Below are 25582 nucleotides of genomic sequence, written 5' to 3' on the forward strand. Positions count from 1 at the left end.
GGGAAACTTGTATGGAAGTTGTATTAAATTATTATTAATAAGGGCCAGATCTTACAATCCATACTGAAGAAAACCCTCTGACTTCAATGGTCTGTATTCTGTTCTTAGTTACTTGGTGTAATTGCAGAATAAGTCCACTGATGTCAATTCAGTTATTCTGGATTTATACAGATGTAACAGAGCAGATTTTGGCCCCATGGGAGTTTTGCTTCAGTGAGAACTGCAAGATTGAGTCCAAACTATGGTGCATTGCCACTGCCCCATCATAAATCAAATAAGACATGCATTAAACTGAAACATAGTACTTTTTAAAAAAAGAAAAAGAAGACGCAGGAGGCCTGGTAAAATGACCACAGTGTACTTTATTTAATGATTTTGGTACCTTGTGTTGCAATAAAATAAAAAAAAATCTACAAAATCCAAATATATAAAATTTTCAAGTTTTTCTTTTAAGTTTTACAAGAAAAATCAAGTTGTAACCAAGGAAATTTGTTAGTATGAAGCACTACTTTCAAATTCATTTCATCACAAATTGCAACTTACTTAACAGACCAAAAGAACTATGGTACTGTAGTACATCAAATACTTCACACACTGTGTTCTTTACTATAGCACATGTAACCACTGCCAAGTGAGACAGCAGTCTCTAGCCAATAAAGACACTCTTCACAATCTGGACTCTAAAGGAATGTTTGTATACATGGAATCTGAATATATATATTTACAGGAAGATTTTTTTTTAAATAACTATTTTGATTCTTCATTTCAAATAAAATACCAAATACATTTGTACAATGTTTACAAGTCAAAGCACAAGTACTGCCATGATTATCATTCAACTCAAGTCACTGTGCTTGTACTGGGGGGAATATCTACACTGTTCCATAAACATAAATGTGATTTTTCATAACTTACTTCTGTAATGGTGGCTAAGGAGTAGAACCACAGTAACACTTATTTAGCACAATCAGTGTATAATGCAACAGTTTACAACAGATAACTGAGAAACTATTGGTCCATTCTGTTCCTTTTGCTATTCATTTGCCAACTGTTACTTTAGTTTTTGTGGTTTAAATGTGTACAAGATAGAGCTAAAGAATACAACTTGAACAGGAAAGAGCACAAATCTTTTAAGGCAAATTAAGCAAATATAAGCAGCTTATATGGGTTTTTTTTTCTGGATACTTAGCTAACACCCCAACAAAACCTAGAAATAAAGTGCATGCCCTGCAACTGTCAGCAATTATGTTTTGCTAAATGTCTTCTATAAATTGATCAACATGGCTTTGTTTGAACCAGCTTTTTGCAAAATGGAAAGCAAACAAACCCTGCAAATTACAAAGTGCTTGACTTAACATGCTCCAAAACGAAATTGAAGGCAGCTGAGGTAGTTAGATGTAAAATTCATTTACCTAAAATAATCAGAGAACCAAAACTAGGACATAGACAATAAAAAATCCCACTCATTTGGAATTAGTTTTATATCATGCAATGATTGAATGCCAAGCAAGAATCTATATAATTTCTAAATGAAAAGGTTCCTAGTATGTTAACAGAGTGAGCATGGACTATTCTATTTAAATTTCAAGTATTTGTGTCTATTTTCATGTACATTTTTCACAGGCTTTTTATTGTCTCAGGGAGCCATTTTTTGCGGCTGACATGTAAGATCTTGTCGTCTTCTGGGACTTCAGTTCCTGAATGGCAGAAATATCACAAGCTCATCGGATCTCATGTTATTCTGGTTTCATAAGTGGTTCTTTAAACTATTAAAAGTACCAGTGATAAACATACAGAAACATAAACACTGAGATATTCAGGGGTACTGGACCAGACTGGAAGCTCTCTGTGGCAGGGACCATATTGTCATTTTCAGTGTGTACACTGCCTTGCACAATGGGGCATCTAATCCCTGACTGGGGACTCAAAGTGCTACAGCAATACAAATGATTAATCATATTAAATAATAACCATGTTCAGCTTTGTATGGATTCGTGTGAAACATGCACAGACCTAATTAACAAATGTGGCCTATTCTTCTGATTTGTTATGGATCCTCACTATACTACTGACTGAACCCCAATAACCCAAAGGGTCATTTATGTAACTAATGTTTCTGCAATGATGCTAGTTCATTACAATGGCAGTTAGCACAAACTTTCAATCCAAATAAAAAATAATTGGGAGAGGAGCCCCAGTTCAGTAAAGCACATAAGCTTAAGTGGAAGTTGAAGGTGCTTGGGATGAGAGTATTCGACCTGCAAGAATATATGTTTTATACTTCTGAGAATGTTGATCATTGACCTTAGCCATAAATTCAGTACATTAAGGTTTAAAGGTAACCTACGCAGGGAGAAAAACATGTTTGTGCCCTTTTTGATGAATAAAGAAAACCTGAAAAGGGTCCCTCCCCCCCGGGGCTAGTTTTTACTTTCAAAATGTTCGGACTACAGGGCAAGATTTTCAAAGCGTACCTCCACTTTTGGCTGCCTAACTGGAGGCACCTTAAAAGGCCCTAATTTTCACAATGTGCTGAATCCCCCTACCCCTCTGAAACTCAAGGCTCTTTAAGGTGTTTCAAGTTGGGCTCCCACAAATGGAGGAATCAAAAATCACCAATTGCTTTTGCAAATTTTGGCTGTAAAACTTTCCTGCTATTGCCGGAAGATTCAGTGGAATCCTTGAGAACCGGAGTGTGATATAGCTTAGCTGTCAAATGAAAGAGTGGAGTGTTGACACGTTCTCTCAGCTGTTTGCCAGGAGTTCTTTCTCAGTTATTCAGGTTTCATTTTCTTGTGATGCTCCACTAAACTCATTATTTTTTTCAGTTCTTCAGCAAATACAGAGAAGTCAAGACTTGATATGTCTAATGTAAAAACAAGCAGAAAAAAAAATCCTTTTTTGGGGTTGTGGGGGAGAAGAAAATTCCTCACCTTTCAAATCACAAAGAAGCAAATGGACACACCTTTAAAACTGACAGATGTCACAAATGGAGAAATCAAGATATTTTTCCCGTCATGAAACAATCCTGAGCATGAGGCTCTGGTTTTATAGTTTTTCTATATCCTCGTCCATATAAGTATGAATTTGCAAAAGAAAAAAAAAGATCAACTGCATCTTTGTAGGCTATATTATGTGATCACTTACCAGGCAGTAGATGTTTTCCAGTTGCTATCACTAAGGTCTAGATGCAAAGACTAGTATCCAGCTTGACATTTTACTATATTATAGCCTGCCATTCATTAACTAACGTGTTGTAAGCATCCTCTTAAAACAATGCTTCATAATTTCAGTTCCATTCTTTCGCTTTTCACACAGTCATATTAAAGGTTATAGCATGACACTAGGCCACGCCTTAAGGCCCAGAACTCAAAAGTAGCATCTACCCAGCGAAAAAGGGGATCCTTCATTCACCATGGATCCAAACTTTACCAGTGGTAGCCATACTAGAAACATTAAGACAGATAAAGGGTAGAGAAGCTCAGGCACATTCAAACATTTTTACTACTATGTCATTTAACCTTGCTCTGGGCAGATTTAGATGGTGGTAAAAATGCTTGGGTTCTACGGGTTCCACTGTTGCTACCACCAGTGATGCATCACTGGGCCCATTTCTACCAGTGTAGAAAAAAGAAAAAGAAAGTTTGGCGTCCCGACAGATGGCAGGATGGAAAACTCATTCTTCTAGGGTAGGTCAATGTTCTATACTATGAGACTAAAATGCTAGGCAAACAAATGGACAGACTCTACTGAGCTAGATAATTCTTTTCAGTGGTTTAGGGCTATTTATGTTTGAGTCTCAGAATTGAAAGTACACAGTGAAAAGTACCTCTCAGCAATTTTTAAAATTACAGATTGGATTCATTGTGCCAAAGCCTCAGCTAGTAAAAACTGGCATAGCTCCATGACATGCCAGTTTACACCAGCTGAGGTATAGTGCATAATATTCACTTTGATGCAACACACTCACGGCACATTACTCCTATGCATACAAAGCTATAAATGTCGTACAAATCCAACTTTCCTTTGTAAATTCAGCGGTCTGGTGTTCAGCTGAGTTTTGGGCATTAAAGTGTCAATGTTGATAGATTAACCCAGTAAAGTAACTGGCTCAGCATCATTCATTGATTAATCAGATGAAGTAATTGTGTATTGACTTAAAAAACCAGTATATTCCCCAGGAATTTCTGCTGTAATGCTTTACTGTATTGATAGCTATGTGGTTACTCTAACATGTTACCATAGGAAATAACATAGAAAAACCATGCTTGATATACTATACTACCTTCTGGAACCACTTATTTCATGAAGTGGGTTTAACTATCACTCTATACCCCTTTTCTTGTTCTATTCTCTTTTTCTACAATTGTACAGACACCCTTAATGCAAACTCTAAAGATCTGTTATGCTCATTTGAAACATATTAATAAAAAGACAATTAACTTATTCAGGAATAATAGACAGCAAATGCTGCTTTGCATTCATTAGAGAACACTCCTGGAAGGTGCTTCCATAGACCGCGGAAAAGTTCTTAAGAGCTGGTCAGGGCCCTTATATAACTGAGCCCTTATTGAGAATGGCTTAATTTAAAAAAGAACTCATTGTTGCTTCTGAGCTCAGATGAACTAATTACAGTATGTTGGTTCCTTCAGTAATTTTGATAGGGCAGGCCACCTTCCATCTCCATATTACTCCATGGATCATGGGTGTAACCGGGAACAGAATTTAGCCTAATTCTGCGAACCAAGAAAAAACAGTGACTTGGAAATGTTTATACTCATGACCCTAATTCCCGCATTATGTTGCTATGCCATGCTCTGTTAAAAACGTTAATGGGAGCTATGCGTGTGAATTCCCCACGCCTCCATGGGGAGAACAGAGCTTTCTACATATTACATAGATTTAAAGCACGGTGTTCCATTCCCTCCCCCGTGCATTCAGGTTTGATTACAAGTTGAAATTACAGTTACATGAAATGCTGGTGTGCCAATGAAGACTAATGTGAAAAGGATGATTTCTTTGCTTTTTACTTGTTATTTTCCCAGCCCAATAAAAAGAGGTTTTAATATCAGTAAGTTACTATTAAGGAAGGTAGTCTTTGTTTGATACATCATTGCTCTTGTGTTACCCACAAAGCCCACTGAAATCTCACATGGGGGGGTCTATTCTGCCCTCAGTGCCATCACATAACTCCCATTAGAGTTTAATAGAATTTAACTTAGGCTTCTGCACTGAAAGTAAAATTCCCTTGGGCCCTCCACACCATTTAAGTCTCATACTGGGTTTGTGGCCCAGCCACAAAGTGCACCACAGCAGGGACCTCTGTGCCCACCTTGCGTAATCTAGCACAAAGAGTTATGATGGAGCGGATCAGGGTCAGAGTACTGGATACACGTTCATGTGACTCTGGTGCCTCCAATGTCCTGTGCAAGTAGTGTGGAGGGCTACAGCTGCTTCGCAAACTCAGAGGCTGATGTTTGGCTGTGGGGTGCATGGCCCTGGGTGAGGGCAGAATTTTACCTCCAACTTGCCCAACCTTCTCCTGCCTAGAGCCCATTAATTCAGGCTTTAGATAGGAGACTTGGATTCCTCTTGAAAGAGAAACTTATAGTTGAAAACATAATCCTTACCAAAAAAAAAGTTTTCAATTTTGATCAAGAATTTTAATTTACTACAAAACTCTGAAGTTCACCCAATTACCATTTATCCAGCTATTAAAAGAACATCTCTCCCCAAATGTTTCAATTATATTTACAACTGACCCTTGATGATATAGAGACCAATCCCTTCTTCCATAGAAGGCAATGTAAAATTCCCATTGACGTCAGCAGAAGTCAGGAATGGGGCCCATAATGAAACCTGACTGCTGTCTGGTTTCACCTGTTGGTAAAATTAAAGTGAGCTGGTTTTTGGAAAAGATTTTACTTAAAAGATCCCATATAAATAAAATTAATTTGCAGACAAAGTGGATTTAAAAACAAACAAATCCTTATTTAGGATCTGATCCAGTGCTCATTGAAGTCAGTGGAAAGACATCCATTTATTTCAGTCAGCTTTGGGTCAGGCCCTAAATTGCCTGGCAAATCTGTTGCTGTCTTACAATGCATGCAAATCCTACCACGGTACAGTAAGTGAAACAGTACTTACATGCCTACCAAACAGCATTTCTCAAGCAATTCAGCTATTTTTGCATAGTTGAAAACCATTCAAGAAGCCTGTGTATGCATGCAAGATATCCAGGTCTCAAACGCTTACAAAATCAACTGCCTCAAATTAAGAGCTACTTTGGAAGGCACGCCTGTCTTACTGCTAAGCTAGAAATATACACACAAGTATACACTAAAGCAAAACAGAACCCAAAAGTTCAATCTGAACAGCAAAACTGTAGGATGCAGGTTTCAGGATATACATGGGAGAAGCAGGCACAAACCAGTTAAGTAAATATTGAATTCTGTGCATGAGTTTAAATGTCACATTTGGATAATGCACTTTTTGGACACTTATTACTGGATTTTTCTGTTTGGGCCAATTTGAACTGCCTACAAAGGAAATACTAGTATTCCAGTATGAATTGACTAGTTATACTGTACTTGTCAATTTATTTCAAGAGAATGGTATCTATACATCGGTCCCGCTTTGAGCAGGGGGTTGGACTAGATGATCTCCTGAGGTCACTTCCAACCCTGATATTCTATGATTCTAATATAAGAAGATTGTAGAGGGCTACAGGCAGTGGCGGATTAGCTCAGCTTGGGATCTGAAAAGTCAAACTGGGTTCGTCATCATAAACATTGTGATTCTAAAACTAGTATTTCCTTAACTATGCTGCCCAGAATGCATAACACAAAATAAGAATCCGGCTGCCACTGTTCAAATGTTCTTGAACTTGGAATACCATCCGGGGAAATACCATCCAGGGGAAAAGACCAACTTTAAGCAATGGTCATATTGTTAGTCACCTGTGAACAATATATGACTTGAAGCCTGAACAGCAAAAGCTCTAGTCTGGCTGAATTTTATTTATAGGACAAAATTTACAGGGCCAGAGTCAGCCATCCCACTGGATTCAGCGGGAACTGTACCCACATCAGTGCTAAATTGGAACCATCGTGAGGCAAGGTTTGCTGATCAAATATTATCTTTGTTTATTGAACCTTTCTTTGCTGTTCTGTGGTGGTAAAAATGATCTCAGAGACAAAAGCCATTTGCTATGAGCATCTTTCTTTCTTTCTTTCTTTCTTTCTTTCTTTCTTTCTTTCTTTCTATATAATACAAAACAGATGTGGTGCATTAAGGTACAGTTGTTCTCTTTAAAAACTTGCTGTTTTTTGCCTTGAATAAAATAACTACAATTACTTCAGTATTTGTAGGATTAACTAAACTTTCCTATTCTCATTACCTCAACTACTACAAATGCTGAGGCAAAGCTATCAAAATAACTAAGGCATCATCTAAGGCAACTGGCAAGTTTGTAAGGGTAACCATGGTATATTCAGCAGTAAGTTATAAGAAAGCAAAGTATTGTCAATGGCATAACTAGTTTTCTCATTCTCTCATCACCATGAGTTTATGTGATATTTCTAACCAGGTTGGGGATATGGAGATTGTGTGTTTTGCAGGAACAAAACCTCCCAGAGAAGTCAAAATAATAACTGATAAATCTTGTGAACTTGTTTTTGTGAATTTGTAAACAAAACAGACTTGTGATGACAGCACTGCAAACTTAGAGGAAGGTGGTGCATAAAGCTGTGGTACCCTGAAGCGAATTGCTGGTTCAGTCTGGGATGATTCAATTGCTCATTTTATGAAAGACAGACCTCGTGACACAGAATAACATGCTGCAAAATTCTTCAGCAGTGCTTTCCACGCTGAGCTGACCAAGCAGCAGAACATCAAAGAGTAAGGAGAAATATCATTAAGGGCCACCTACCCTGTAAGACTATAAGGCTATCACCTAACCATAATAAGGCCATTACCATCTAACTTCTTATTCCATTGAACTCCATAATTCTTATGTTTTGTTATTCTTTTTTGGCCTTTACATTTAAAAGTGCATGCACACTTTTACATTCTCCTGAGCTGTACACAGAAAACAAGCTGATATAAGTGTGAAACTGAGGATTGTGCGCAAACAAGATATGTGCATGTACAAATCCAGAACCTAAAAGCACACATTGGGTACAGCATGTGTAACTAGAAGCATAAAAAATGCACAAGCACTTGAAAAACGTTGAGCCTACAGGTTTCAGAGTAGCAGCTGTGCTAGTCTATATCCGCAAAAAGAAAAGGAGGACTTGTGGCACCTTAGAGACTAACTAAGTTATTTGAGCATAAGCTTTCGTGAGCTACAGCTATCTTCATCGGATGCATTCAGCCTATAGTGTCACATGAAAGGAAAAGTCCATTTTAGCAGTCTAGCTTAAAATTATGAGACGGCAGAAGCCATCTTGAATCTCTTCTCAGTAAAAGAAACAATAACAACTTTTTTGTTGACCTTTAACTTAATGTGATCTCTTAGTTTTCTGTAAATCTTTGATTTTTACATTTAACAATAATCAACACACCCACACAAAATCTTTGCTGCTAATGAGCATGGTTTGCAAGGACAGTGTTGTATTTTATTGTTAATAAGTAACCACTGTCTATAGAAATAAAGTGACATTTTAAAGGCTATATTTTATATCCTGTCTTTCTTGTGCAAATTAATTACAAACATTTAAAAACCTGGAGATTTCCTCAAATTGAAATTAGCAGAGGAAGCAGCAGTTGCATTTTAAAATAAATAACCTTTTGGTACTGGGGCCATTTTTTATTGCTGTTCAGAGAATCTAGGTGCTTCTCCACACTGCCCCGCAGTTTTCGCCTATGGGTGTGTGAATAGTAGTGCGCAACAAAGCGTTGTACTGTAACCCGCCCCTTCCTCCCCATCAGGCTGCCGCAGGAGTGAACTAAAAGGTTCCTAGCTCGCATTAATATAGGCCTCTTCCGACAGGACTACCTGAATGTCAGCTGGGAACCTTTTAGTTTGCATCCACACGGGGGAGTGACAGTGCAGCACTTCGGTGCACACTGCTATTCACACGTCCATAGTCCAAACTGCACGGCAGTGTACCTAAAGCCTAGGTCTAATGAAGGGGACCAATTTGAGAGCTCTAGAGACTGAACTCCTCTCTTTATTCACTGAAAGCAGCAGTACCATCTTCCCCACGCTGCTCTACAAATGTGCCTTTATCTTGACTGGAGAGAGCATTTGTCTTCCTCTATGGCCTCTCAATCCTATGTCTCTCTGCTGAGATTGTCAGTTATGATGTGGGTATGTTTCCGCAATAAACTAGACTGAGGTGAGACCAACTTTAAATCAGCAAATAGTAATGAACATTTTCAGTCACTATTGATTTGTGCTAGTTTCATCAATGCTCTTTTTACAAATTGCATTGAAAATTTACCGTCCTACCATTTCAGTGCTTGTGAAAGGTACTAGAGTAAGTACTTTGCTGAGTAAACTTCTTTCCTTATTCACAGAACAGGTATGGTACAGGCACCAGTAGAGACTTTCCCCACTCTGCCCCATACCAGAGTGCCTACATCCTGATCTGGTGTTACCATTGCTGGGGTGAAAGTATATTCTCCCCAGGTCCATTCAATCCTTGGCCTCAGTGCTGAGGTTGCCACGTACTTCTGTTATGTGGACTTTTCTCCACTAGGAACTGATCACTTCACAAAGGCTGATGAAGTCATGAGCTAGAAATGCCTTTTTGGTCATTGTTGAGCTTGGCCATAGTTGACCAGATGATCTAGTGGCAAGGTTGTGTGTCTCATTCCCAGTACCCTGAGCCATTCCCACCAATCCATTTTTAATACAACTTCTTACGTGTATGAAACAAATCAAATGGCTGAATGATTCATAAGATGAATGATGCGAAATTAGGCAGTATGAATTTATTAACATATTTCTTGTAGGTTTCTTTCTCTCTCCAGCCCTAGGCACAGTATGGCACAAAGCTAACAATGAGGTTCTTTCCTCCTAACTGATTAATGTTTGCTTGCAGTAGCTTGATTACATTATTAAAAGTCATAAATCTGCAAAATTAAAATGTCTCTTGAATTAATTAACTGCAAATCACCTTGAGTAACATTTGACAAGTTCCAAGGTGTTTCTGTAAAAATAGAAAAGTGGGGATCAATAGCATCAGCAAATACATGCTGGCACCATGAGTGTATTAATAGTGACGGGTGCCCTTGCTGCTGAGATAAAGAAGATTTTTTTATTGTTCACATAGCGCGGACTCTGGGCTAAACCCTGCCCTGACCAGGGCAGAGAGAGGAAGCACAGAGGAACGTCTTGTGTCATCAGTGAGATGTCTCCAGCTGGCCAGGGAAGTACTCCATGAGGAGTTTTGGGGCAGGGAATGAGCTATGAAATATACCTTGATTTTCCTAAGAGCAGGAGCAAAGTGTGCCTATGGCTAGTATTTGCTGCTGACCACAGCACATGCATTAACTGGCTGGAGGGGAAAAGGCTACCTAAAATGGACACCTCCATGCTTCTGTGTGTTATGGTGTGCAGGCTGGTGTGTTAGCCAGTTTTTCCCCTTGTGCTCTGTTGAGTTCTGCTGCAGAGATTCTGCCTCACATGTGTGTGCGTGAGAGGAGGTAGCGCGCCTCCTTCTTTTGCCCTTTTCCCTCCCTTGCATGTTACAGCAGTATTGGGCCACTTTCACCTTTCATATGTATATAATTCAGATCTCATTGGAAAGCTATCACATCTTTTCAACTCTGTCATTAATATGACCATTCAGATCTGGAACTCATAGGTATTGTACACATAAAACTCAATGCAGCAAAGCACTTAAGCATGCACTTAACTTTAAGCATGAGTTATCCCATACCTTCAAGAAGACAATAGGCCCACTCGTGTAAGGGCTTTCTTGATATACATAATGTAACTGCAGACTCAAGAGTCTTTAGTGAGCATGCCAGTGGTTTCCTCCTTAGCTTTATAATATGTGTTTTAATTCTCATCAAACAGGTTAAGACACGGGTGCACTGAAAATAATGCAGAATAAGAGAGAACAAAGACATGGCTCTTTGATATGTTAGTGACCTGTGGCTTAATTAAATTAGTTATACATAGATGCACTAGTAAGACATTAAAAATATTTTTGAAATATCCCCTAATGTGCACTTGTGTTGCATTTAAATTGGCAGATGTAACATTCCCTTAAAATATATGCATCTGATATTTTCCATACTACATAATGCATGGACTAGCTCCTCTCTCCTTTTAAAACATGTATATCTGGCAACAGTAGCTGCGTGACAACAAATCCTTATAGTATTCTGCAATCAAAATTAAACTAAAAACACACTGGGCCTCATTCACCACTGGTTACTCCAGTTATGCACTGTAGCTCTATTGATTTTAGTGGCATTCCAGGGGCATTTACTGGAGCAATGCAGTGGGGAATTGGGCCTCCTAATGTCTCTGCTGATATTTGTCCTGTTTTCTTTGACTAACCAAATTTAATATTTATATTTAGCACCTAATCCTGCAACCCCTGCATGGGAGTTGTGTGCATGGACAGCTTGCAAGAGTATTTATGATTCTTTCACTGTTTTCTACAGGTTAGTGTGCATTTTATTTTACTTAGCATTTTAGATGATTAACTATAACTGGAGGCATCTTCTATTCCCCATCTTTTTTATTAAACTACCAGCATTAGATATTGTACAACAGTCTCCCCAAAACACTAAAAGTGAACTTTGCTCTCTCTGTTGCAGTTATCACTTTATTATTCCTTATGATGATAGTTCACTAGACTTAGAATTTAATATAGATCAAAAACAACGAGCTGTCAGAGACTTAGGGCCTGAGTCTCATTTACATTCAGGCCCCCTTACACTGCATAAAACGGCCTTAGTGTAAATGAGAATCAGGCCCTGGATTCCCCCCCCCCCACATATTCTACAGTTTGTAAAACAGAAATAATCATAATCATTAATAAGAAGACGATGATGTTGTAAATACAGAGGGAGAAATTCATCGCTGTGCAAAAGCCTGCACAAGGCATATGTATTATTTATGTTTGAGGCCTTAAGTGGCACTTAAGTAGTGCTCAGCCTTCTGTGGAACCCTCTGCACATGAGGGATTCTCACCCAAGCAGAACTGTTTTATTAAAGATTGATCAAAATCCCAGATTAATGTTTTTTAATAATTTAGCCTTGGAAGGCTCAGTATATTTTTTGACCCTCTCAACACACGGAAACACGAAATGCGCTACAAGAATAAATATGTGCAACTTTAAAGACACTGTAAGTTTGGCTGAGAGGTCTTTGCAATGTCTCTTGAAATCAAAAGCTTAGGATGGCTATTTGAACTTTCAAGGAAACCAATGATTTGTGAGGGCTTGTCTATACAGTGGGGTAATGCACTTTATGGGGGTGGGACGTCGCAAGCGCACTAACATGTTGTACATGAACTTGCCCATGGAGCCCCTGCCGGTGCACTTTTTACACAGTGTTGTTTGACACAGCATTACGATAAAGAGCGGAGGGACCCTTTATGTGCACCAGTAAGGGCTACACAGACCACTTAATGCACAACATTAAACCTCATAGAGTCCATTACCCTGCTGTGTAGACAAGCCCTGACATGTTTTCTCCCTTTCACAGAGGCTTTGGATTCTAACCAGGGTGAGATCTTCAGATGGCATATGCCAGAAGCCACTGGAGCTATGCTAATGTGCACCGAAGTACTTTGTCTCTTTACACTTGTACAGCATTATTAGCAGCAGACTCATTTCCATTGTGAAAACTCTTTACTCTGTATTTTACTCTGTAACTTCTGCACTATTCTGTGTTAGGGGCCAATTCTGTTCTTAATGAAGTCAAATGAGACTTTGACGATTGACATCAGTCAGAGCAGGATTGAGCCCTAAAGGGCAACTTCTACTCTCAGTTGCACAGACTGTACACTGTTGGTGTGCAGACAGAATATTGCCACTAATGTATACATAATGCTTTCACATTTGTATTTAACATAATCTAAACATATAATGGCATTAGGATCTGCCAGATAACTAAATTCACAGTTACCATCATTTTAAATGTAGGGTGTGATCCAGCACGATTCTGAACACATCCTGCTGTGCGCTCAGCTCCTGCTGACTTCCCTGGGAATTGAGGGGGCTGAGCACTTCTCAGGATTGAGCAGTACTCTGGGACTGAATCTTTCAGACCTGATCCACAGGCCACTGAAATTAGCCAAACGCCTCCCACTGATTTCAGGGGAAGCTGGATAAGGTCCTTAGAGCTCAGGCAACGGTAAGAGTCCTGGAGCATTAAAATTAGTTTGTTATGTCAAATGCTGAGGTCCAGGAGAAACATAAAATGTTTTCAGATGCTAGTTACCAACCAATTCATACCCTGTAGCTCTTCAGTTTGCCAGAAACACTTCAGTGACTTCCTATAGCACACGCTTGTGCTAGAGAGCGTTTTTACAGTGAGTAAAAAATACAACATCAAGGAAGAAAAAAAGAAGTGTAATTCTATTACAAATTCTTTGTGTAAATCTATTTCCATTGACAAATGTTCCCGTCCAACACTTTGAGAATTGCAGAACACAAAGTGTGTGTGTGTGTGTGTGTATACACTCGTTATCCCCACATGTATAATCCAAAAAAAAAAAAAAATTTATACCTGTGTGTTTGATATAGCCCCAATGTGAGCCCATTGTTTGTGTAAGAAAAACAAACAAACAATCTTCATAAACAGTATCGTTCAGGGTAAATATTCAGGCCTATTTATTGCATACCCATGGAGTGAGTCATTAGCACGCAACTTCCACAGGCCATAGGCAGACTTCCCAGTGGAGCAGTGACTATTCCACATGCTGCACTAGACTGTACAGGGTCTGTTTACCTTTGAACCAGACCTTTCTGACCGCTGCCAGCAGAAGTGGGCACATTGTGGCTGGAGTGGAAGTACATCAGAGCTCCAGCTAACTTGTTCCACCTGCTGGAAATGCAGAACAGTTGCATAATAGCCACTGATTGGATCTGGAGGTTTTTTTGCTCCCAGACCATGAGTAACTGCCCATGGACTAAGAGACCAGAAGCAAATATCCCTGTCCAGGGGCTGAAGTAAGGGGATGCAATATACCTGTACAATTGAAGGGCATATCTGTTTTAGGCACAGCTAGTGCTCCGCTACTGTAGTTTCCACATGTATTAGCAGGTACATTTTAAACTGACCTTGTCCTAATCATTTCTGGAGAACAAAGTTTTGGCTAAGTGTTTTTTATGAATAGTGAATTGTTTTTATCTATTACATGCGAATTTTCTGTTATTTGGTAATTTATCTTACCAAATCCTAGCAACCCCCTAACCCCCAAATGTGATACCCACAACTCTTCTATAATATAGCTAAAATGCCTTGGTCCCAAAATTACCCCATACCATAATTTCTAGACGTGTGGATGGCACAAATTACTCCGTACACATGCTGGAGAATGCATCTTTCTGAGCCCGCAGAGCTTACCGACAGACGTCTCTTTCAGCCCCCTTGTGTCCCTCCATCAGCCAGATACTTATTTGTTTCAGAGTAGCAGCCGTGTTAGTCTGATGCATCCGATGAAGTGAGCTGTAGCTCACGAAAGCTTATGCTCAAATAAATTTGTTAGACTCTAAGGTGCTACAAGTACTCCTATTCTTTATACTTATTTGTGTATCTGGCATCTTCCCTCCAGGATCCAGACTAGACATGTGCCTTACTAGTGTGTACTAGATTTTCCCAGCACAAGTAAGTAAGTCCTAATAATGAAATCTAAAACATAACTGCAGGCTTGAACTCCAATATTTACATGAAGTTACTTTTGATAAATTTGTTAGTTCTGTTCCAGAGTAAACCGTACAATGTTAATTTGAAATGACTGAAGTTGGATAGACATTTTTCAAAGTCCACTTAACAGGAATAGATCAACAAATAAAAAAATGTCAACCAGACAAACTACAGCTATATTAGTGTCAGCACTGAAAAGAGAAAAATGAGTAGCATCACTAAATCTAGAGTGCAGTTTTCTGCCATAGTTGAGCGATATTAAGTCCTGATCCTGCTGTCATCAGAGTCCACAGCAAAGCTCCTGCTGACTTCAGGGTGGAGCTAATAATGCAGACTGAGGGCCTGATCCTGCAAATCCTTACCCAGAAAAGTCATCCTTACTCATGCAAATTGTCCACTGAAGTCAATGGCCCTAATTCTGATCTCTTTTACATCAATGCATATCAGGAGAAATTCCACTAAAGACAATGAGGTTACCACTGTAAAACAAGTGAGATCAGAATCAGGTCCAATGGGCTACAAAAGTCTTTGCAAAATATCAACATAGAATTTAATTCAGTGAGATTATTCCTATAAGGACGATTTGCATAAACAAGTTTTTGCAGGATCATGCCCTCAGTTCTACGGTGAAATTTGCGTTTGATTGAACAGGTAAATCATCTTGGAAACAGATCACTGCAGCAGTTTAGAAATGAGTAAAACTGATACAGAATTTCTCTAAAAATTTATTCATTCATACTAATTGCAGTAACCTGTTTAAAAAAAAAAACCAAAGTGAACACGAAGAAATATGGGAACAGTGCAAATGCAGAATTGCGTATTCAGATCTGACTGTTCTTAGATTTAAACTGATCTGTTCTCAGTTTAAATATTATCTGTTGTAGCAGAATGAAGAGGAAAGGATCCATATGTATAATAAACAGACATTTTTTCTATAACAATTGAGGATGAATTTCATAACATGTTGTTTATAGTGTATAAATGTATGTTTGCCACCTATTCCATTTGGCTTTCTGCTGAGAGCGCAGGCTTCATGTGAGTTAGCCTAATTGCTACAATTAGCAACATTTAAATGGCTCATTGTGTTTTTATATAATTCTTCCCACATTTTGTGCTGTTGTACTATAGAATTAGTAATTACAGTGTTGAGCCTGTTAATTCACGGGCACATGTTGTGATTATTTTCGTCATGCACCTTCTGCAGCAGCTCAGCCGAAATAAGCTTGTTCAGATGGATTCTTGTCTGTCCGTTCAGTTTGGATGAATGCAATTTACTCCGCTTCCTACCATGCACAGGGGCAACAGAGGCAGCACTCCAAACCCAGCACTCTGCTGAAGTCATTTCCTTGGCATTGTGCAGGCCAGTGCAAGAGGCGGGACAGTCACAGGGTAAATTGAGGCATCTCAGTCACATTGAACTGCACCACTTCAGAGAGTGAGCAGCAAAACAATAGCAACTTTGTTAGCTGAAGCAATGATGTAGCCAAATACCACTCCAGGAAGTGTGTTGGTTTTTTTTAAGGCTTTTGATGAGCTTCAAGGAAAGATGAACAATGAAGAATCACTTGAAAAGCTTTTTTAGAAACAAATAGGCAAATGGTGAATATTTATGATAACAATGAAAACTAAATATTTATATAACATACTGCATGTTAAAATGATAAAGAATCCCTTTTCAAAGATCAGTGTTAGTGCTTAAATGACTGGTTTGCAGTTATTTAAATGGTCTTTTCTGAAACATATAAACCCATAAACTTTAAAATGCCCATGTTTCAGGACAGTGTTTAAACTGCTCCATTTCATTTAGATCCACTGGTAAATGTGCACAGCTCACTAGACAAGGCTAATGTGAAATTAATTTCTAACACACAGAGACAGTACAATACTTTTCCTCCACCAGAGCATAATTTTGAGCTTTCATTTATTTATGTGTTTTATATCATTTTCCTGTTTTTCTGCAATGGAATGTTAAAGAATTGATTTTTGATTACTTCAAAAGCAAAAGCTTAAGTTTTAACATTTAGTTTTTTCTGTTGCCATCCTACTTGAACTTTATTGGTTAATCCTAAAACTATCATTTGTGGTAAAAAGAATAGTGCATGTCCATTATTAACTATTCGTAAGGCGTACTGAGGTTTCTGGAATGGGCTGTGTTTAACAGAGAGAACTCCTAAAAAAATGTTCTTACCACTATTTAGCTTGACTGTTCATGGCAAAACAGTCAGTCTATGTAGTTCATTGCAAAGATAGATTTTAATGTGTATTCTGATCGCTTTCCAACTATCAGTGATATTGACGAATGTGACAAATGAAGTTTTGGGGGATCAAAATTTTACTTACTATAAAATGCTTCTTTCTCCATGAACACAACTGGATTTATTTCTAGAGAGAGGCTATGCATGCTAGAAAAAAAAATGGTGGCAGACTAGAGAAACTGAACTCTAGAAAGTAAAAAACCCAAAGCAAAAATCTTGTGATGCGAAGTTTGGACTTTGACAAAGTTCCTTTAAACAAAGTGCTTCTGTAAGCCTCACCAAAACTTAGATTTAGGATTTGGAAAAGCACGGCACACTGTTTTCACATGTGCAGGTTTTTAATTATTCCAGTAGATGTCAATATCTAGTATCGTTTTCAAAAGACTTGGAACTAGATTCACAAGGGAGACTTAGGAGTTAAAATGCTCAGCATTGCAACACCTAACTTTTAGGCACCCTGCCACCTAGTGGAATGCACAATCCCACGGTAGGCACTTATTCAATGAATGGGGAGAGTTAGGTGCCTAAAGAAGAGATTAATAGAAGCCAGCAAGCAGAGCAGGGAGCTACCTAAGATAGCCAGAAGGAAAGGCTAAGGAGAGGGGTGGGGCTTCAGAGAGACTTAGGCACCTAACTCTGGGCAGGAGGAAGGTGCCTGTCTCCACTTGGGATTTACAACTGTGAGCCCTCTCCCTGAGTTAGGCACTTAAACCAGATTAGTCCTTTCTCAGGAATAACCCAGGAGGAGGGAAAGGTGGTGGAACAGCTCCAATAGAAGAAATTGACAGACTCATCCCAGAATACCCTATAGTCCAATGGTTAGGGCTTCCATCTGGAAGAGTGAAGACCTGTGTTCAAATCCCTGCTCTACAGCAGGTAGAGAAGGGATTTGAACCTTGGTCTCACACACGCAAAGTGAGCATGCTGACTACTGGTAAAAGTAAGGGGAACCATCTCCTCCACAGGTTGTCTTTTTTTGTGAGGTTAGGCATACTCTGAACATGCCTACCAGCTTGAGTCAGCTGGGGAGAGCCTAGTTTATGAATCCCACTGGGGCTTATGATGCCAAGCTGCTTAGTGGTGTCAGAACTTAGGTGACTGTTTGCATGCCCAGCAGAAGAATGTGAGGGACCTCAGGGACTTTAATAGCTGAAATGTAGGTACTTAGGGATTTTAGCACCTGCAGGACTAAATGGTAGCTGAACTGTGGTTTTGTGAATGCCAGTGTGGCTTAAAGGCTGGACATAGCCATTGTGAATCTAGTCCCTGATGTTTCAGGTAAGAAAAACTTGGGCTGCTTGGTTTGTATAGACATCATTTCTTTTACGTGTTGATCTGGTGTGTGCTTATGGAATGAAAGCTCTATTGAATTTGATTAAACAAAGGACTTGATTCCCCAAAACTTTTTAATTGGTTGTAGCAGCAGTGTATTTTCTGACAAATTCAGAATAATGTCTATTGAATAATCAGGTGAACCCCTGTGGAAGGGGGAAATCACTTCTTATAAGATTTCATGTTCTAACTATCAAATGATCATTTCATTTAAAAATGACCATGCATGCAACTGGCTACTGCTTAATTTGCAAACATCTATGCAAATCTTCGAACTTGGGCAATTTTTCTGGTCACAGTAAAATTTTGCTATTTTTCTCTCCTGCAGATTCCTGCCCTTTCAGAGATATTTTGTTTTGAGGATCTTGCCCCTACCAAAGAACAACAGATTTTGAACATTTCAGCAATAAAAAAATTATGTAAGTACTGAAAATGGCTAATTGAATGTACACAAAGAAACCATATGCAATGTAACTTCTATTATTTCATATTACAAATATTATAACAGGAAAGACTAAACGTATCCAGGAACATATACAGCAGTGACTACACTTAATATACCTGACAGTGGTTAAAATATCAAAATCACAGCTCTTCTCCACTCTGACAATGCTGCTTAAAACAGTTGTGCTCCACTTTCCTAAAATGGATGGACATAGTTATACCGAGTTGTTTCTCATGGAAACCCTTTGGTGTCTTTATAACCCACCTATACTTGAAACAGGATTCACTTTTTATGGAATATTCTAAAAGTACCCATGTAGGCTTTCATATGGCATTACACTGCAAAATAAATCCATAATGTGTGAAAAACATGTTTACATCAATCTGTGGAGGCCAGTTGATATAATTTGTGGACCAGTTCTTAAATTCTATCTTATTAAAGAGAATGAGATGTATTAAAAGATTTGCGGTTTATAAAAAGTAACACCGTTATTATATACCATATTTTTACTTTACAAAAATATTGAAATAATCCATGAGTTATTCACTCTGCACCAGCTTTAAAAAAAATACTATCAAATTTTGACTTGCATCTTTAATGCAACTGAAAGCACCATCAGGGGATACTTTTAACAGAAAGAAGGTACCATTGACTTGATCATACCTAGGGAGGTATAGTATTTAAAACCCAGAAGCTTGCAGCAAAAACACTCATTTTACAAGTGAGTCAACATCATTTTTAGATAGATATGGAACCATGTCTTGAATAGTTTCAAGAGGGTCTTCCACATAGCTTGGTTTAATTGTACTTGACTGTATATACTTACTAACAGGTGGCTGAAAGCCTCTAAAAGACATCACTTTCACCTTGAGTGGGGGAAAAAAACAGAGCTGTCTGTACATGTGGAGAACTTGATTGTTCCTTCCTGCTTCCTGCTCTTGTAGGCCTCATGCCATTCATTTTCTGTCCCTCAGGCAACAATATCAATCTTGTAGTTATACAGTGTTTGGCACTAGAAGGATACGGCATGTTGCGTCTTTTATCACACCTGCATACATTCACACACAGAGCCATGCATTCTGAGTCCTGAAACAGATTTAAGTTACAATGTGTTCATATCCTGATGCTTTCCTCTCAGAATCTGAACATGGTCCTCAAAAGTTCAGAGTATGAAACCCACACTTTCCTTGTTCTTTCTTTTCCTTGTTCCAGTTTTTGCAAATTGAACACTGAATCATGATTATCATTTAATTTACATCACTAAGGGCTAGAGCTCCTTGTTCCTGCTGAAAGCCAGAGGTGAGCTGCATAGGATTTCTGTCAAAAGTAACTGAAATTTTAATTAAAATGAATCTTGAATTCTATAGAAAACTAGCAGTTCTGTTGGTACTAATGCTTATTACCTGATTAATCAGACTCTAGTTTACTCTCCTTTGATAGGCTTGCAAACATGACAGTGTACTTTTTTGATTGAGAACTATTTTGCAAATCTATTCTAAACTGAATGGTGTATCAGCTGGAGATTTAAGGATTATACTCCTATCATTTTTGCAGAAACCAGAGTTTCTATAACAGCAACATTGCCTGGTACAGCTAAGCTATTTTGACAATTTTTTTGTCATTAAATAAGCAAATATCAATCACTCATTTCTAAAGTAAAATGCACTACTGGTTAAAGTTGAAAGCTCTCATCAGAATCTTCCTGTTGATCGTAAGTATTGTGTAGCAGAGTTTCATAGCAGCAAGGAGTCATGAGCTGGGTCTATTTCCCTGCTGAAGTAATAGGTTTTTTGAGGCTCTCAGGTGATGCTGCTTTATAAGTGAACTGCAGACAGACTGCAGACAGAGGATCAAATGATAATCATGATGATAGCCAGACTATGAAAACTACCACTTGCTGCTCTGTTGTAGTATGCAATTTAGTTATTGCCACAGCCCTACTGTCAACCCTTAATTTGGACTGTAACTTTGTAGCTTCTTCAAGTCTTTATTATTTTTTATAAAGTGGTTTCATATTCCAAGCGCTCCTGAATAAGGGCATCGTCTTTATACTGTAGCCGTGGAGGAGCGGGGGAACATTCAAAAGCTAAGATAGCCTTCCTCAGGCTTCTGTCCAACACGTGTCTCTCCCAGGCTGGGTATCTGTTCCTGAACAGATCAATTTTAATGACTGACTCTTCAATCCTTGGCGGCCGGGATGAAGGTGTTGAAGGTGCAGTGGGCCTTACCTGGAAGACAGGCACGCACCCATCCCTCTCTGCCAATTTCTGATCCCGATCACTTGTGACACTCCGATTGTTAGAGATAGACCTTAGAGTGTTTGTTGCCACTTCTGGGGGCATGGTGAAGGCAGCGACAGGGTCCTCACAAGCACAGCTTGGCGACTGCCCAAATCTTGGTCCATTGGGATGAAAGAAGGCATAGTACATCAGCATAAAAACAATGCCAGTTAAAAAGCTGCTGAACACCACACACAGTGCTGGTATGGCGAAAGCATCAGAGATCAGTGGGGCCTTGTACAGATACCAGAGAGCACTCAAGGCAGTGTTTTCCAAAAGGATCACAAAATAGTATATGAAGAGCCTGCAACGTGTCCTTCCTTCCTTGACATTGAACCAGCTAAAGATATAGATAATCCCAACAACCATATCAAACACTATCTCTTCCCATTTAGTGATACAGAACTCTGTTTCACAATGGACGATCCAGAAGGTCATGATACACCAGTGGAGGACTATGAAGATCCCAAAGTACAGCTGGAAAACTGAGGCAAAGAGAGCAAAAGTAATGACCCTAGCTGCAATTGTGAAGAAATGCCAGCAAAACTGGATTATAACAGCCATATAACTGATGGGTTTCTTGTCATCGCGGGAGTCACGAAGGGCTTTCTGGTAGGAAGCCAAAGCCCAAGCCAGGGACACAAGAGATGCTGCAGCTGTAAGACCTAGAAAAAATAGGAGATGCAGTAAAGGGTTAATTAGTGCATTAGAACTTGGTTGGAGCCAGTGAAAATACAGCAGAACCTCCATAATCACATTGTGCTAAACTGCACTCTTCATAATTAACACAAGAAATTCAAATGGTATCCCAATTGCTCAACAGTCAGTTAGGGACAGAGCTCATATTACTGAGATTTCATGTTTTTACAAAGTGGACTGCATTATAGTTGCTTGTGTACCATCACATGTTACAATGAGTGCAATTAAACTAGAGTTGACAACCTAAACAAAAAATATCCTGTGACACATTATCTTTGCCTTTCCAACATGTCTGGTGACTTGCTAATTCACAAAATTCAGTGATTTGCAATAGAGCTCTTTGTCACCCTTCCCCTCTTCCACGGCCACCTCTGCTTTGTCCACAGCTTATCTAGTTACTCTCTCCTCCCCTCTCTCCTTTGTGCTTCTTTTCCTAGGTCACTGTCCCCATTTCATGCTTTCTTCTCACATAGTCAGTGCTCCTTCTACCTGACCCCTTTATCCCTTACTTTTCTTCCTACTCCGATCTCTCCGCTCTTGTAATTCTGTTCTTTGTTCTATGTTGTAGAAGTGCCATCTCAGATCAGTCCTCCACTCTGTATGATGTGAAGTGTGGGGAGCTGAGTGCCAATCACAGAAGCGCTCCTTCAGTTCTGTGATGATCATGGAGTCTAAAGATGGGGAAAGTCCCACTTGGCCGTCAAGTTTCTCCCTTTCTAGTATTTTGTCCTGCCTCGTTGTGTCAGGTGGTGGCTCCTCTGTCCCTTCCTTTATCAAATTGTTTGATGGGTTAATATATCTGACTGAGACTTTCTTGGTAGCCTAAATATCTCTTTTAAAATTTCATCACATCCATCCTAGTCATACTGACTTAATATACTACATTTTTCCTCTTTCTTCTAGGTGTAAACATCCACCAAGCATTCATAGACCGTTATTGTGCCCTTTAGTCATTGCTTAGTCAAACTACATTTTTTTTATCTGTCAGTCTTTTATCACAATTCAGCCAGTCCAACAACCTGACAATTGGTTATTCTTCTCAACTTCTACTGTCATGGATAATGGGACACTTGAACGGCATAATCTTCTTGTGCTCTGAAGATTCATCTTTGCACCCTGTGTCTACTCTCTCTTTCCTGATTTTGAGAAGTACTGCCTCCAGAACAGTCCCAGAATCAATCAGCATTTTCCAGTTTAGAGGTATCAGGATAGCTGACCTAAGCAAGACCCTCTGAACAACATCACTTTTTCCTGCCACCTTGAGTCATTGTAGGTAGAATGAATAAAAGTCTTTCTAGGACAGTGACAGGTCCTCTGAGATACTGTATTAAACTACTCTGAAAAAGTGTGTCTGCTGTAAATAGAGTATAATGCTGTCATTGTGTAGTATAAGGAACATATGGGAGGGAACTTTCAAAAATCAGCCTTTAAACTTGCCTCTCCAAAACTACAATGCAAGTGTTGAGGCATTCACTGGTTTGTGCATACATGCTGCAATAACATGCACATAATGGACTCTGAATTCATGCTAAAACTTATATGGTGTTTAGGAATCAAAGACATTATTATTATGAACAGGAGTCAATATAACATTTGTATAACTCTGCTTAATGGAGGAAAAACCAGAGCTGTTTATAGTGGGTTTTATTTGTTTAGTACATGATGTTATTTGCTTCTAAGGTTCTGCAGCATCACAGTTCTCATGTCTTTCTGCTGTATCTCTTCAAAGAACTTCAAACACCTTTTTCATACTATTGATTCTCTTGCAATCTGAATATACCTCTCAGTTGGTAAAAATTGGAATATAAGTGACTTAATAGATAAATGGAGCTCCTTGACCCACAACTGAGATTGTGCAAGAGGGTTTTGGAAGCCAGGGAATGATCAGATCAGTTTGGAAACAGGAGCTAAGGAGAGGCCAGTGACTAAATATTAGGAGAGGAACCATGGTACTAGCTGCATAAAATTCACTCTTGACCTACGTGCTCTCACGCAAGTAACAGAATACACTTCCTAGTAAACAGATGGTGGAAAGATTAACCTTATACTGTCAATACCTTATAACCTAACTTATACTCTAATTTTCCACCTGGTTTCGGTTGTTTCATTAACACTTAGCTTGTGACCAGTTGGAGTTATTATTAGGGTGGGGAGATATTTGTTATAATACATTGTGACATGTTTCTGTTAGGGCTGTCAATTACAAATAATTAATTGCAAGATTAAAGAAACTAATCATGATTAATTGCAGTTTTAATCACACTGTTAATATTAGAATACCATTTATTTAAATATTTTTGGGCATTTTCTATATTTTCAAATATAGGGTCACAGCTGGGGGCTCTGGGTTTCAGCCTTGCTCAGGGCTTCAGCGGCTCTCAGGGCAAAGGGCTCCAGCCACCCTGCTGCCCAGGGAGCGGCGGCCTGGGGCTGCTTCAGCCCCTCTACTGCCAATGCCTCGTGCCCCATCCACAGGTATGCAATTAACATGTTAATTTTGCATTCAGTTAATCGCAGGCATTAACTGTGATTAATTGACAGCCCTAGTTTCCATAATTCTTACTTTTGATCAGCTTGAAGTACTCAAAACTGTACAGGCCCCAACTTTTACACAAACTGCCCTGCAAAACTCTTGTCTGAATGTCTAATTTGGACATTCAGAATTTCACCTGGGAGAATCAGGGCAGCAGCCATCTTGGACAATTTTAGTTTGTGGCGAGAGGTCATGACCACATCATGTGCCCAGACTTGCACCAAATAGGTTGGGACAGAGGCAGCCAAGGATGATGTATGCATGCTGAAATGACCTCTAGCAAAGAACAGCTCAGTAGCGAGCTCTGTGCCCCAAAGATTCTACACCACAAGGTCCAGTCATAGTGGAGCACTAATCTCAAGTTCAAAGATGATGGTGGGTGCACAAGGAGTGACAGCGTCTGCTGGGTCTTTCTTACAGAGAGAACAGGCAGCAGCACTTTCCTATCACTTTGGAACTTCTCTCAGTCAGCGTGGCTGGGGGTTTGAATGACGGCATGCTCGAATTATAGGCCAGAAGACACAGGACCATTCTGCCACTGTACAGCAGAACCAGCTTTGCCTACGGTGCAAGGGGTCAGGATAGTCATGAAGCAGAAAACCGCCATTGTGGGCACTCTTTATGCTGCAGTGAAAACAGTGGGCTTCTAATCTGACCCTACCAGTGATCCTCAGTGGGAGAGATGGGAGCCAGTAGAAGAGCAATGTGACTTTAAACCAAAATTTGCATAGACAAAATGAGGAAAGGGAGTCTGAGGTTGTAGACACAATGTATGTTTTTAAGGTGTGACAGCAGATAAGCCAGCGTGTTTCTTTCAAAGCCCCTACAGCGGGTCCAAGTCTCATCACTGGTACTGTCTAACAAGGGGACCAAAATAAAAAGTCCAAACCATGCTAGAAAACAAATCAACTACAGGTTAAATATAGTAAATCACTAGCACTATACTAATAACAGCAGCCATTAATAAAGTGATGGGAAACTATGGAAGAAAGAGCTCCGAAAAGTAACTCTAAACCCATGGAAGAGCCCAGTAGACCAACAGTCTTCTTTCACGGACCTCTCTGGTGTTGTCCTCATGAAGAGAGAGACCACTGACCAGCTCTCTGGCTTTGGTGGATGGGTTGCTCTCGCTGCAAATGTTTTTTGGGGTTGCTGTTCCTCTTAAAATCTTTATAGTCTTTGGCATGTGTAACAATACAT

General features: G+C 39.3%; 1 protein-coding gene across 4 annotated transcripts in view; it reads right to left on the reverse strand.

The window, feature by feature from the left end:
• XKR4 (XK related 4) overlaps positions 1–25582 on the reverse strand; it is a 318504-nt gene that overhangs the window by 7544 nt on the left and 285378 nt on the right. The window contains exons 3-4 of one of the 4 annotated variants that reach the window (XR_007355312.2): positions 19698–21815; positions 343–2866 (exon numbers count right to left, since the gene is read on the reverse strand). Coding sequence is in view for 1 of the 4 variants with exons in the window: in XM_048840679.2 (XP_048696636.2) it covers positions 20869–21815 (947 nt within the window). In the remaining 3 variants the exon portion in view is untranslated. Of the gene's footprint in view, positions 1–342; positions 21816–25582 lie in introns of those variants that run through there. The other 3 variants (XR_012666981.1, XR_007355313.2, XM_048840679.2) reach the window with 3 other exon arrangements.

Source organism: Caretta caretta, chromosome 2, assembly GCF_965140235.1.
Source record: "Caretta caretta isolate rCarCar2 chromosome 2, rCarCar1.hap1, whole genome shotgun sequence".
In the NCBI taxonomy this organism is placed as follows: Eukaryota; Metazoa; Chordata; order Testudines; family Cheloniidae; genus Caretta; species Caretta caretta.